Source organism: Cucurbita maxima, unplaced genomic scaffold (assembly GCF_002738345.1).
Source record: "Cucurbita maxima cultivar Rimu unplaced genomic scaffold, Cmax_1.0 Cma_Scf00019, whole genome shotgun sequence".
Classification (NCBI taxonomy): Eukaryota; Viridiplantae; Streptophyta; class Magnoliopsida; order Cucurbitales; family Cucurbitaceae; genus Cucurbita; species Cucurbita maxima.
In genome coordinates, this window is record NW_019272035.1 from 989,411 (window position 1) to 1,001,345 (window position 11,935).

At 34.6% G+C, this 11,935-nt stretch overlaps 2 protein-coding genes across 3 annotated transcripts in view; both read right to left on the reverse strand.

Moving 5' to 3' along the window:
* The window catches only part of LOC111493526 (protein ENHANCED DISEASE RESISTANCE 2-like), a 20,650-nt gene extending 10,385 nt beyond the window's left edge, over positions 1-10,265 (reverse strand). For both annotated transcript variants that reach the window (XM_023143242.1, XM_023143241.1), the window contains exons 1-13: positions 9,807-10,265; positions 8,878-8,952; positions 8,646-8,699; positions 7,407-7,472; positions 7,132-7,187; positions 6,407-6,483; positions 5,541-5,666; positions 3,419-3,453; positions 3,137-3,237; positions 2,953-3,048; positions 2,630-2,694; positions 1,908-1,979; positions 1,038-1,208 (exon numbers count right to left, since the gene is read on the reverse strand). In XM_023143242.1, coding sequence (XP_022999010.1) covers positions 1,038-1,208; positions 1,908-1,979; positions 2,630-2,694; positions 2,953-3,048; positions 3,137-3,237; positions 3,419-3,453; positions 5,541-5,666; positions 6,407-6,483; positions 7,132-7,187; positions 7,407-7,472; positions 8,646-8,699; positions 8,878-8,952; positions 9,807-10,034 — 1,222 coding nt within the window. In that variant the 5' untranslated portion in view covers positions 10,035-10,265. The remainder of the gene's footprint in view (positions 1-1,037; positions 1,209-1,907; positions 1,980-2,629; positions 2,695-2,952; positions 3,049-3,136; positions 3,238-3,418; positions 3,454-5,540; positions 5,667-6,406; positions 6,484-7,131; positions 7,188-7,406; positions 7,473-8,645; positions 8,700-8,877; positions 8,953-9,806) is intronic.
* The window catches only part of LOC111493527 (transmembrane 9 superfamily member 11), a 17,085-nt gene that overhangs the window by 2,069 nt on the left and 3,081 nt on the right, over positions 1-11,935 (reverse strand). Inside the window, exon 3 of the transcript XR_002720019.1 lies at positions 7,646-7,652. The gene's annotated coding sequence lies outside the window, so the exon portion shown is untranslated. The remainder of the gene's footprint in view (positions 1-7,645; positions 7,653-11,935) is intronic.

The window sequence follows — 11,935 nt, forward strand, 5'->3', positions numbered from 1 at the left end:
GGGGGGGGGGGGGGGGGGGGGGGACAAAGGGAGATGGGAGATCCTCAAAGAGCCAAGGGATGGTATTTTCTACATCAAATGTGTCCGACAAATGAACGAATAAGGATGAAGGCTTCTGTGGCAAACAAAGAGATGTTGAATTCCAGTGACTGATTTGGTTTGCCTAAACCTCATCCTGGTAGGAAATAATAGGAACTAGGCATAAGTCTAAAATTCATATAAAAAAAGTTACAAATACTAACCATTTAGCATGGACTATTCCGAAAACCATTCCTCTAAATCTGTTTGGTAAATCCATTCCTATAAGTCTGCTTGGTTTCCACCCTCAACTCCCTCTATTTTCAACCAATCAACTTTAACAAACTCATCATATAATTACAGATATGGCATTATAGATGACCCTGACATACTTTTGCTATTATTCCAAACACAAACCTACTATCAAACATTCAATGACAAGCTAGCACTTAAATGTTTTGGTCCTTCATCGGAGGTTTAGCCCATTGGTGGAATTGGTTATCAACTTCAATTGCAGGACACACAACTCGATTCATCCAGTTTTGCCTAAAATACCTATCAGAGTGTCACAAGATCCTTCTACGCTGACTTCAGACTTGGTGCTACTGGTGTTGCCAATGGTTGTTTCTTAGGAATTCTTCCATCCGTATTAGCAACTCCTCGCTAGGCTAAAGTTCTCACTCAATGGCAGAACCATTCACTATCCTTGAGAGCTTTTCTCAATCGTTCACGCCCAATTCCTTGATTAGCCTTCATGTAAAAATATGGGCCATCTGTATTTGAGGGATACGCAAACCAGCCTTGTAAATTACCTACACTAGAAGAGGGAAGAGAAACTTCTATACAACTCGGAGCAGTTAATAAGTCGTTGCAAGAGATGGGGACTGTTTCCGTTTGATATTAAGTTGGAAGGCATAGCTATGGTTGAACTATTGTATAAATAGGTAGCAATGGATAGAATCAGATAAGAAAGTACGATATAAATAGAAGTACATAGTTATTTTTTGTAATCAACATACCTGCAACTTGGCACAACAATGCATAAGGAACACTCTTTTCAAACTTCAAAGGATGATATCTCTGCCATTTAAACCAACCTGCCGGCTGTATCTCTAGTATTTGAGTAACAAGACATTTTGGAGCATTTGAACCCATAGCTGTATTTAAGCACCTTATCTCCCAAGTTGAAGCTACACGAAAAATAAACAAAGATCTTAAATCAAATTAAAGTTTTCAATGCAATTCATGAAAAAAAAACATCTTAAAACCATAAATATAAAGGATGAAAGAACAAGCAATGATAGTGGAATAAGAAAATACTAAATTCGGCAAATAAGCTTTTAAAATTTAGCATTTAAACCTTAACGATCAGTAAAACTCCCGTCTTACGTAAGAGACACAAACAAGATCAAATGTTCAAAGAAAGTAAAATGGAAGAGAAAGGAGGAGGAGAAAACGAAAGAAGACATTTTGAGCTTATAAAGATTAAAGCTTTCTTGTCGTATTTGTTGTCTGAACTTTCTGCTGATTATTTCTCTTAATGATATTTGAAATGATATTTGAAAGCTTCCCCTTCCTTTTTGCAAATTCTATAGTCATCAAAATATACAATAGTGGATTTGGTGACAGTCACGTATACAAATAGGTGTGAGTTGCATGTGCACAATAGTGAATGACTCATCAAAAAGTTTGTTTGATATCTCCACCTTGAATACGGCAGCTCTATGTAAATTATAGAAGTCAAAGTATCGTTCCAACCACTAAAAAGATGATTCACCCATTTCAAGTCTTTGAAAAAAAAACACAAATATTTCTAAGTCCCTTTCTTCTTCTTAATCACATTAGAAATGTAAGGAGAGAAAAGTATAAAGAGCAGAAAGAACTCATACGGTTCATCCGTGTACGTCGATATCCAGATCTAGGTGGCTTCTTTTTATGAACGCAAGGAACCTGCAATATTGCTGCATGAACAAAGAGAAAGTATGGTTAGGCGAACAAAATACTCTAGAAGAATTCTTTACAAGGTTAGCAAATAGAAACAACACAATTCAAATGCTTCCGTAACCCATTCACTGATATAGAAACAGGGTTGACCTGCTCAAGGCAATCAATTGGACAAGTTAAGAATTTGAGATAACATCAAACGTAACCCATTTAGTTACTAAAAGCCTTTTACAACAAGTAAAAAATCCTATTGCAAATTATTGTGTGTGGTTGTACCTATAAGCACTATGGGTATAGTAGTGGCAGAACTTAACTTTCAGAACACAAGAAATATAAATAATAATTCTCTCTGCTCTCTCTACAACAATATTAACAAAACAAGGACAAGAAGCCACAACATCACACTGTGGACTATTTTTTGAATATCCATTTGTACAAAAGAAAAAAAAGACATTAGCATATTTTAAAATAGTAAATAAAAAAAAATCAAATAATCAATAGGTATAACCTTTTTTTTAGGGTGTGGTATTCTAACAGTAACAACCACAAGAATAACAATCAATGTTTAACAGCAGCCTATCTCTCAAAATAACCAGAAAATATATGTATCAGCTGCTTCTTAACAAAAACAGAGTAGCATAATCAAAGTACAGAATATTTCTCTTACTATATGTTCCATCTTGTCCTCGAAACCATTGTCGTGAAAAAACAAAATCTCTTTTGCATTGGGATCTGCAGTCAGAACAGAATGTCGAAATATATGAATAAAAAAACTAAAACAGAACTTGAATGCAAATTGAGAAGAAACAAGAAAATGAAACTAATCACCTTAACAAGTTTCTTTTAAGGTAAAGAATACATTTCTAAACAATTGATGTCAGTAGAATATTAAAGTTAAGAAAAGAAAACATGACAATTCTAGCAGTGATCTAAATGAATTCTTTGGCACCACTAAATGATGTGAACAGTTTGTAAGTATTGTTGCATTACTGGCCAAGATACGTGGGATTATTTGTCCCATAAAGAATATCATAATGTCCATCGTAAGATTCAACCAGTTCCAAGTCACTTATCAGTGTATCCCACCTGCACACATTAAAATCAAAGTCAGAACTCAGAGTTCGTAACTATTGGATCTGAACTTAAACCTTTAAAAGAGATCTTAGCAACTTACTCATATCTCTGACTCCAGTCATAGTTCAAGATTATGTCAAAGACAGTATCAGCATGTGCGTCAACCACACCAACAGACTTCACAAGAACCCCTTTACCGTTCTAGAAAGAAAGAAAAACACTGAAGTAGAGTTTGGAAACCATCTAAGAGGCCATTTTAAAGAAAAATCATGTAGTTGCATCAATCAATTTCTGTTCTGCTGGAGTATCATGTACATGGTTTTTCCTCAATGTAACTTTTTTCATTTCTTTAGGTGATAGGAGACATAACAATGACCAATACCTTACTGTCAGCAACATCTTCAAAAATTCTGACACCTGAAGGTCAAAAACAGGGGAAAAGTAAAATTATGGAATATCTGAAGCAATATCACCATTCCTAAAAATCAACATCAATTATCAAGCGCAGAACAGCCAATTAGAAATATGATGCTTTTTTCTTTGAGAAACCAAAATTTTATAGAGAAAAATGAAAGGGCATACAAGAGCATACAAAAAGACAACCCAACAAGAGAAGCCAAAATAAGACATGAACTAGTCGAACAAAAAAAAACTCTAATCCAAAAGAATAATATCTGATTAATAGTTACATCTAGAGACATTAAACCTTGCGAGATACCTGATCTCTTCACAAGATTTCTCCATACCTCTAAAAATTATATTATTTCTCATTAGCCAAATGTGCCACAAAATAGCGAAAGAAACATGTATGCCAAAAACTCTTCCCTCACCAGAAAAGGGAGGATGCCTCAAGACCTCCTCCAGTAGTGGAAAAAAAAAAGATCATATCTATCATGCTAATAGTAGTATTGAACAACTCCGAAAACCAGCTGCAAATCAACTAAGTGAATTGGCAACTCCAATGATATGATCGAGATCCTCAAACACAACTCTACACAAGATACAATATTGTGATCCCTACAAGAACTGCCTCTACCTTCGATTAAGAGTATTAACTTTCTCATGTAAGACCTGCCAAGCAAAGAATATGGCATTCTTGGGGATCATAACCTTCCAAAGAGACGATAATGAAAAGAATGGTGGGAAAGAGGCCGCACAAAAGAAAAAAAATACAGAATTGCAAGAAAACCCCCTAGGAGCGCATTGTGGGTCAAAGATGAAGGTTCATCCTTCTTGGAATAACATAGGAATCCATCAACAGAATAAGAAGGGTAACACATCTAACATCTCACATCCCTAAAAAGAACATCAGAAACATAAATTGGTGGAGTAGAAATCACTTGAGGAAGACATGTCAAAGGCCACAGAATGAAACCTCATAGCTGAAAGATGGTTCAAGCGAGGGAATAAAAAGAAAAGGGATTTATCACCCACCTACGAGTCTCTAAGAAGTATTTCACCGTCTCCTAAACTAAGTAAGGGGGTAACCTCAAAAATAGCTTTTCATGGGTTTTTGAACGTGCTGTTAGACCCACAGGTAAAAGCCCACCTAAAAGGCGAGGATCGTGCTTACTCATAATGACCTTTTAACACAAGGCCATAGGCTCCACGAAGAAATGGCACAATCCATTAATCAACAATGCTCATGTCACAATATCGAGTTACCAATGTCCAAACCCTTCACAATCTGCAGTTAATACCACCACTCATCAAACCAAGTGAGATTGTTCATCCTCATCAACAAAGGAAATACAATGCTACTGAATTTTTTTTTTTTTTTTTTTTGTTATTGTGATCAAACACCATCTTTCAAAGTATAGAAATAAAAGAATATAAAAAAGATCAAGGAAACAGGCATGAAAAAAAACCCAGCCCTCAAAGGAGCCAAACTAAATCAATAAAGACTCCAATCTAACCATATAAAACCTAACAGCTAATAACAAAACTTGTAAGCTATCGACGCCCAAACAGAGGTACCTAGCTACAGTCTAAACGCATTCCAAAGGTCTTTCAATCCAACTGAAGATCATAATGTTCCTCTCCAACCAGAAACCCTAAATGATGGAAGAAATAAAAAAGTGCCCTCCAAACAAGGGCGGATCTTCACGATCCATTGCAATAACTTTGTTGATACAACAACTACTATGATCCATTGCAAACGAAAACAAACAAAGACTGCAAACGCAAGAATGACAAAAGACACAGAGGGGGGCAACAGTGGATGATGGATGCAGCAATGGCAGATGGCAGAGTAATCTATGGTTAGGGTTCACGAGGGGAACCCATTATGCAGGAAAGAAAATTTTGAAAAAAGGGGAAGGAGTTCTAAGCCACAATAGTGCTATTGAATCAACATCTTATTATGCACCAAGGAATATGTCCGTTGTCAAAATGAGAAACAGAACATAAGACGTCACCCACATAGCAGTGATTTTGAATAAACAGATAGTTCAAATTTGTTCCCTTTTGCAGTGCTAGGAGAAAGATTGACTAAGATGTATTACCGTTCAATGTGCGAACACATTTCCACCTATGTCTTTCAAGTGCATCACCGAAATCCCCTTCAAAGAAGCCATCTGAACCAACACAAGTCTTCAAGTTTGAAGATTGACGCAAAAGTGTCTCTGGACCTGAACATAACAGGTTAAAATGAATGCAAGAACGGATATCTTCTTGTTTCTGATGAAAAAAAAAAAAAAAGTAATAATATGCAAACTGAGCGAGGGAATAAAAGCCACAAAACCAATTACAAGGTCACAAACTTTTCTGTCTACGAGAAAAAGAATTTCTATGCATAGTAAATAAAGTAAGAAATATGAATTATGATAAATGAACAAAAGAGAATGATGTATGTACTACTCGGTAGCATGGTAGTCATAACTAACATCTTGAAATTGAATGCACGTGACATTGAGCTTGAAATGAAACAAAAATAAATCATATAATGCAAAACTTTGATTTACGCCTGATCACAAGTCAGCCATGACAAAGCTAAGCACTAAATGAATCAAAAGTATGCAACTCTTAATACAAATGAAACAACTAACATCATGACCTAGTCACTATCACTTAGATTTCTCAATCTAGCACCGCACCTAATATACTGAATCTATTATGTGCGTTGACCAGGTTACTTTTTCTTGTTCCAGGTAAAGAATATATTTCGTTAATTACCAAAACTGAGAATTAACCTTCATTTTCACAATTCAAGTACAAGAATGTCCATGCACGTATGCAACTGCATGCACTATGGTAAATTGTTAATGATGTCAAAGATGCAAAGCTCCTCCAAACTATTTAGCTTTCTTAATCCACCAAATAGTCATGTAAGATTAAAACGAACACCATCAAAACATCCAAGCTACCTCACCTTGTCCAATTTTAATTAGCTTTTTCAATCCATGTGCATACCGTCTAACCCTTGGTCTGTGTCCTTCCAGATTTATCCTTCCATACCATGAAAGTTGATCAGCAAAAAGAAACCAACCAAGAAATGCAGAGTTATGCTGGTTAAATGCAAAGTTAGGTCAGAAAAGGAACAACAAGACATGAAGAACCCCAGAAATACAATGCCAAGGATACTCAGGTGCAGATTGGAACATCTAATTGAACCAAACCAAATCCAACCAATATCACAAATATATGACCAACTACTTGACGCACCCTTCTAAATTTGTAAACTACAAGTTAAACAATCTCATCTTCAAGGAGTTAGCATATGCAAAGAAGTTTTCTAAATCAATGTCCAATCAAGAACTTCTTCCACATTTCATCTCCCACCAAAACTTAGTGTATCGATCTTCATTTCATATAATGAGGCTTCAGAATTGGTAGACTATTGAATCATTCCCAACCATCATTAACAGTAAATACAGGATGCATCTATCTTTACTCGAAAAGACAAGAACTAACTACATCAGAAATTCTACCCTTTACAGATAGGCAGCTCTCCCCTACATACAAATGAAAACACCATGACTTTGTCAAGAACTATCACATGGCTTATAATAAAGCATTCACCCAACCAGTCAATCTCAACTAATTAATCGTACCAAGACTGAACCCAAGCAGAGATTTTTAAAAAAAAATGCTTACTCTTCCTCCATGCTCACGTCTCGGGGGCTACCTCCTCTGGACATTTCATACTCAGCCTATCAAATTAATGTCAATTAAATAAACACAAGATAACTAGTCTTTGTAGCAATTGTGACATTACAATGTAACAGAACCAAGTGCCATGCTTCACCAAAAAATTCCAAGTTGAATTCTTTTTAACAGATAATGATAAATCATCACCTGTTCTGGTTACATTTATTGCCCATCCGGACATGAAATACTATTAATTAACCTTCCACTTGACATTTTTGTACCTGCTGCTTGGCATGATCAAATGCCTCCATCCATTTGCTGGCCTCTCCAGCCGTAGCACAAGCAATCTTAAGCAAGAAAAACACACACATTAAAGGAGTATTTTTTCCAAGATGTGTGGCATAGATTTTTGTCCAATAAAAAAACAGAAGCCCCATTAGTTATAAATTAGTTACAAGAAGAAGATATAGCAATGGAGTGTGTTTTTACCAACCAAAAAGAGGATGAAAAGCAAATGCACAATCCATCTTTAGACTCCCAAAAATTCATGAGATTATAGTTACCAAAATATTTCCTGTAACAGGAAAGGTTTATATTGATCCAGTAAGTCCAGTGTAGACCTCTTATATATTATCTTTCCAGTTAAAGTTGCATGTACGAGCGGTTGGTGGTTTTTTCCTTTTTAAGAAACAGCCTTTTGTTGAAGAAATAAAATTCGGAAAGGGGGAGCCCCTTACCCGAAGGAGAGAAAATAACACTTCAATCAGAGGAAAGGGGGAATAAGCTTTTTAAAAGGAAGAAAATCATTCATAGATGAATTGTACAAAAAGAGTGCAGAGAAAAACTTTGGCCAAACTGACACATACTTCTAGCACACTCCGGTTTTCCCTTTTAATTACCAATCTACGAAGAGTTCATGAAGTAACTTGGAATTGCTAGGAGAGAATCAAGCTCAACTAAAACTATTACACAAAAAGTTTCAGATTCTTCTAGCCCAACTAAAACTGCAATGACCAAAAAACGATCCAGATCTACCCCACTTAAGCTACAATTAGGACATTTTATGGTGAAATTTGTAGCTAGGAGTATCTCCTTGTAGTTGACTAGAGAAAGAACTTTACTCTTTTTTTATATTTCGTCTCTCAGGTAGTAATCTGTTTTTCCAGATTGCAGAATTGGCCACTTAAGCTAGAAACAACTTATTTTCAGGAGAAGGTGTCCAAGTTCTCTAAATCGCAGATCAAATATTGTCTGAAGGCCTCTTCTCAATCTGTGGTGAGCATAGCCCGCATGGTAAAGCTTGATTTTTTTGTCTTTGATTGGGAATTCCCTTAGACAAGGAATATAGAGAATTTTCAAACCGTGATGAAATTCATAAGGGAAAAAGCGCAAAATGATGCCAAGGACAAAATATTCAACGACTAGGTACCAAGTTTTCAATTTGACTAAATAGCAATAAGGATAGTTATATCTCAAACACAATAATTATGAAACTAGCTCTGTATGAAAGTATCACTTACTTCTCCTTTCTTAGAATCATCCAATCGGTTATAAATTCGTAAGACATAAACATCCTGCAGTAACAAACATAATTGCCAATGTTTAGATCATTAAGGTTTTAGTGTAATGATACTATGAGATCAATTGTTGAACTTCATGACAAAAGATATTGTCACCAAACAATCCTATAGAATGAATTTGATGGTCCAAAAATAAATTTACAATTTACTAATAGATATTCCATTTCCTTACCCCATGGTTAACTTTTCGACGACCCATCTCTTCAACCATAAGCGATGGCCCCACAACACCCCTCCTGATAGGTTTCTACAGAAAAGAAGTTCAGATTAAAAAAAATAATAAAATTGAACACAATGTAGAGACATTGTTCAGCAAGAAAAAAACAGGGAATTGCAAACCAAGTTCTGAACGGAGTCATGAACAGTTACATCCATGACATATAGTATTGTAGAAGGACACGAGTCAATCCAATCAATAAGGAAGCGGCTAATACAATGAGGGATTTGAATCCATTTCAAAATGTGTATTACAATCGGCTAACTTTAAAAACAAATAACCATTTTACTCCTAGCTGTTTCGTTACCAATTTGTCCACAAAATAATCACCCTTAGCCGACCTATATAGGCTCCAACTATTTATCCACAAGTTAATACACATGTTCATTCATAGCCATGTCATCTGTTTTAATTAAGGACCATAATAATTGTCTTCTTGACTCGTGAACCAGAAAGAATATTTTGATTCAAAAACCAAAATGGGATGAATCTCCAAAGCTTACGAACTAAAATAAAGTCATTGCTCATGTGCCCATCTTTTTCCGATCAAGAGAGGTTTTCGTTTGCAATAAGCATCAGTAACTGTACGTTCACAATGCCTACCACCTCAATCCAACTAATATGAAAAGAAAATAACACAATAACTCAATCAAATAGAACGAGACGACAAATTGCAAATGTCCAGAAAACGACTTGAAAACCCCATTTTAAAATGGCAAAGGAGCGCAAGTGATCACCTTCGAAGTGAAGTTAGTTTATAAAAAGAAGGCCAAAAAAAGCATATAAAAGTTTAATTCCCGGCAGTTTACCAAACATGTAATCAATCTCAACCAAAGGAAACATTGAAAGAAGAGGTAAAAAAAAAAGGGAAAGGAAAGTCTTACAATGCCAGGATTCTCGTGAGGATCACGCTTATACAGCTCAACGTACTTGCGACGAATAAAGAGGAATCGAAGATGGCAATACTCATGCCCAATGGAATTAACTCCAATATGATACACCCAGCCGAAATACTCAAACGAACCCCTGTCTTCCCCTCCTCCTCCGCCGCTAAAACTATATCCCGACCCTTCGCTCTCGCTCCCCGCCTTTTTCAACGAAGACAGCTCCATCCCCAGCCCCCCTCCGACGCGAAAACGACCGGCGATTCTGATCGGGAATCTCTGTGAAGCAGAGCCTATAGTGAGATCCGAAAGGCTCGAAGTTGGTTTGGATAATGAAAATTGAACAGTGCGAGCGTGATTGTGGAATTTGGAGGGAGATGATGAGGGGGGAGGGCTGGTTCGTCAAACTACGAGATGACGACAAACCTTGAAAATGATTCCGCGTCGGCCCTCTCACTAACCAACCAACCAACGGACAACTGTTCTTCCTTTCCTTAATAATCTATTCCATTTTCTAAAAAAAAAAACATAAATCTCTTCTTTTTAATTTTTGTCTTAATTTTTTTTAATTACAATTTTAATTTTTTATCAATTAAAACATATATTACAAGTGGCAATGTTTTTGCAGCTGACGAGAATAAATTCTTTTATCACTATCACTTCGCATCTAATCAGAAATTACGTTAATTGTAACTTAATAATAATAATAATAATAATAATAATTTCAATAAAGTTCATAAATTATTCAATATGATTTTTATGTAAAGTTCTGAAGTTACTTTATAAAACTATGTTACATCAAAGCTTCACACTTTGACCTTGACTATATTGTTCTTTTTCTAAAGAGTAAATTTAATTATTATTATTTTTTAGAAAATATAAAGGGTTACTTTATTTATATAAATATAAATATTTTTATTTTTATATTTTATTCTTTTCGAATAAAAAATAATTTAACTAGTAATTAATATTTTAAATTAATAGTCAAATAATTAGGAGTGCTATTATATTATAGAGATTAACTACATTTTTCTATTAAATAATACGTGGACCCATTATTTATAGGAAATAAATAATTTATATTGACATCTCTTCTGCAATTTGTTATCACAATTTATTTTATTTTTGGAAATAAATATTTTATTGGCCGACAGAGTTTCGCACACGTTTGTTCTACTTTTTTTTATATATAATATGTGTGTGATGAACACATAAACTAACTAAAAATCTTGTATTAAATATGAAGATTTGATCCCACAATTACTAATTATAATTATTTTCATTCTCTCTTGTATTTGTTTTCATTATTTAAATAGATATTATTTTTCATTTTTATATTTTCATTAGGTAAACAGATATTACTCTTCCCTCTCGTGTAAATGACGTTGGGGTTGGGATAGGGACTGTGTTTATATATATAAATAAATATATAGATAATTTTATATTACAATTTATAATAAATGTCTTTTTATATTTTATTTGTTTTACCGTCTCTTTAAAGTTGGTGAAATTAGGTCAAAATAATAAACTTTGGAATTTCTTATAAATATTATATGATAATGTTTAAAGTTTCGAGACTATGTTGAGCTTTCTTTAGGGACTTTTGATGGAGGTTTGTCACGGACTTGCGATTGTGCATCACTACCTTCCTGGCAACAAGTAAGTTAAGTCATTTCGTTTTTGCATCGCCTACGGACAAGCAACGTATGCTCGAGATTCTGACCCCAGTTCAAGAAAAAAATTTTAAAAAACGACACGAGAGATTTTGAAAGCAAGATTTAAGAAATTGAAATTGGTGTTATATATGATGCAAGCAAAAAAGCAATAACAACAGTTCACAATATATAACTATCGGGTAGGAGGTCGCAATGTGTTCGGTAGTTCCATTCATATGAAAACATGAGAGAATCTACAAAAATATTTCAAGTTTGTATCGCGTGGTTTTATCCACCAACCGTCATGAAAATAAGACGCAACATTCCATATATTACTTTAAATGTGATAGTAATAAATAATGACAAAAACAAACCTTTTGAAAGTAGTAAATGAACAAAAACACGAAATTACAAAAAAAAAAAAAAAAAAAAAAAAAAAAAAAAAAAAAAAAAAAAAAAAAAAAAAAAAAAAAA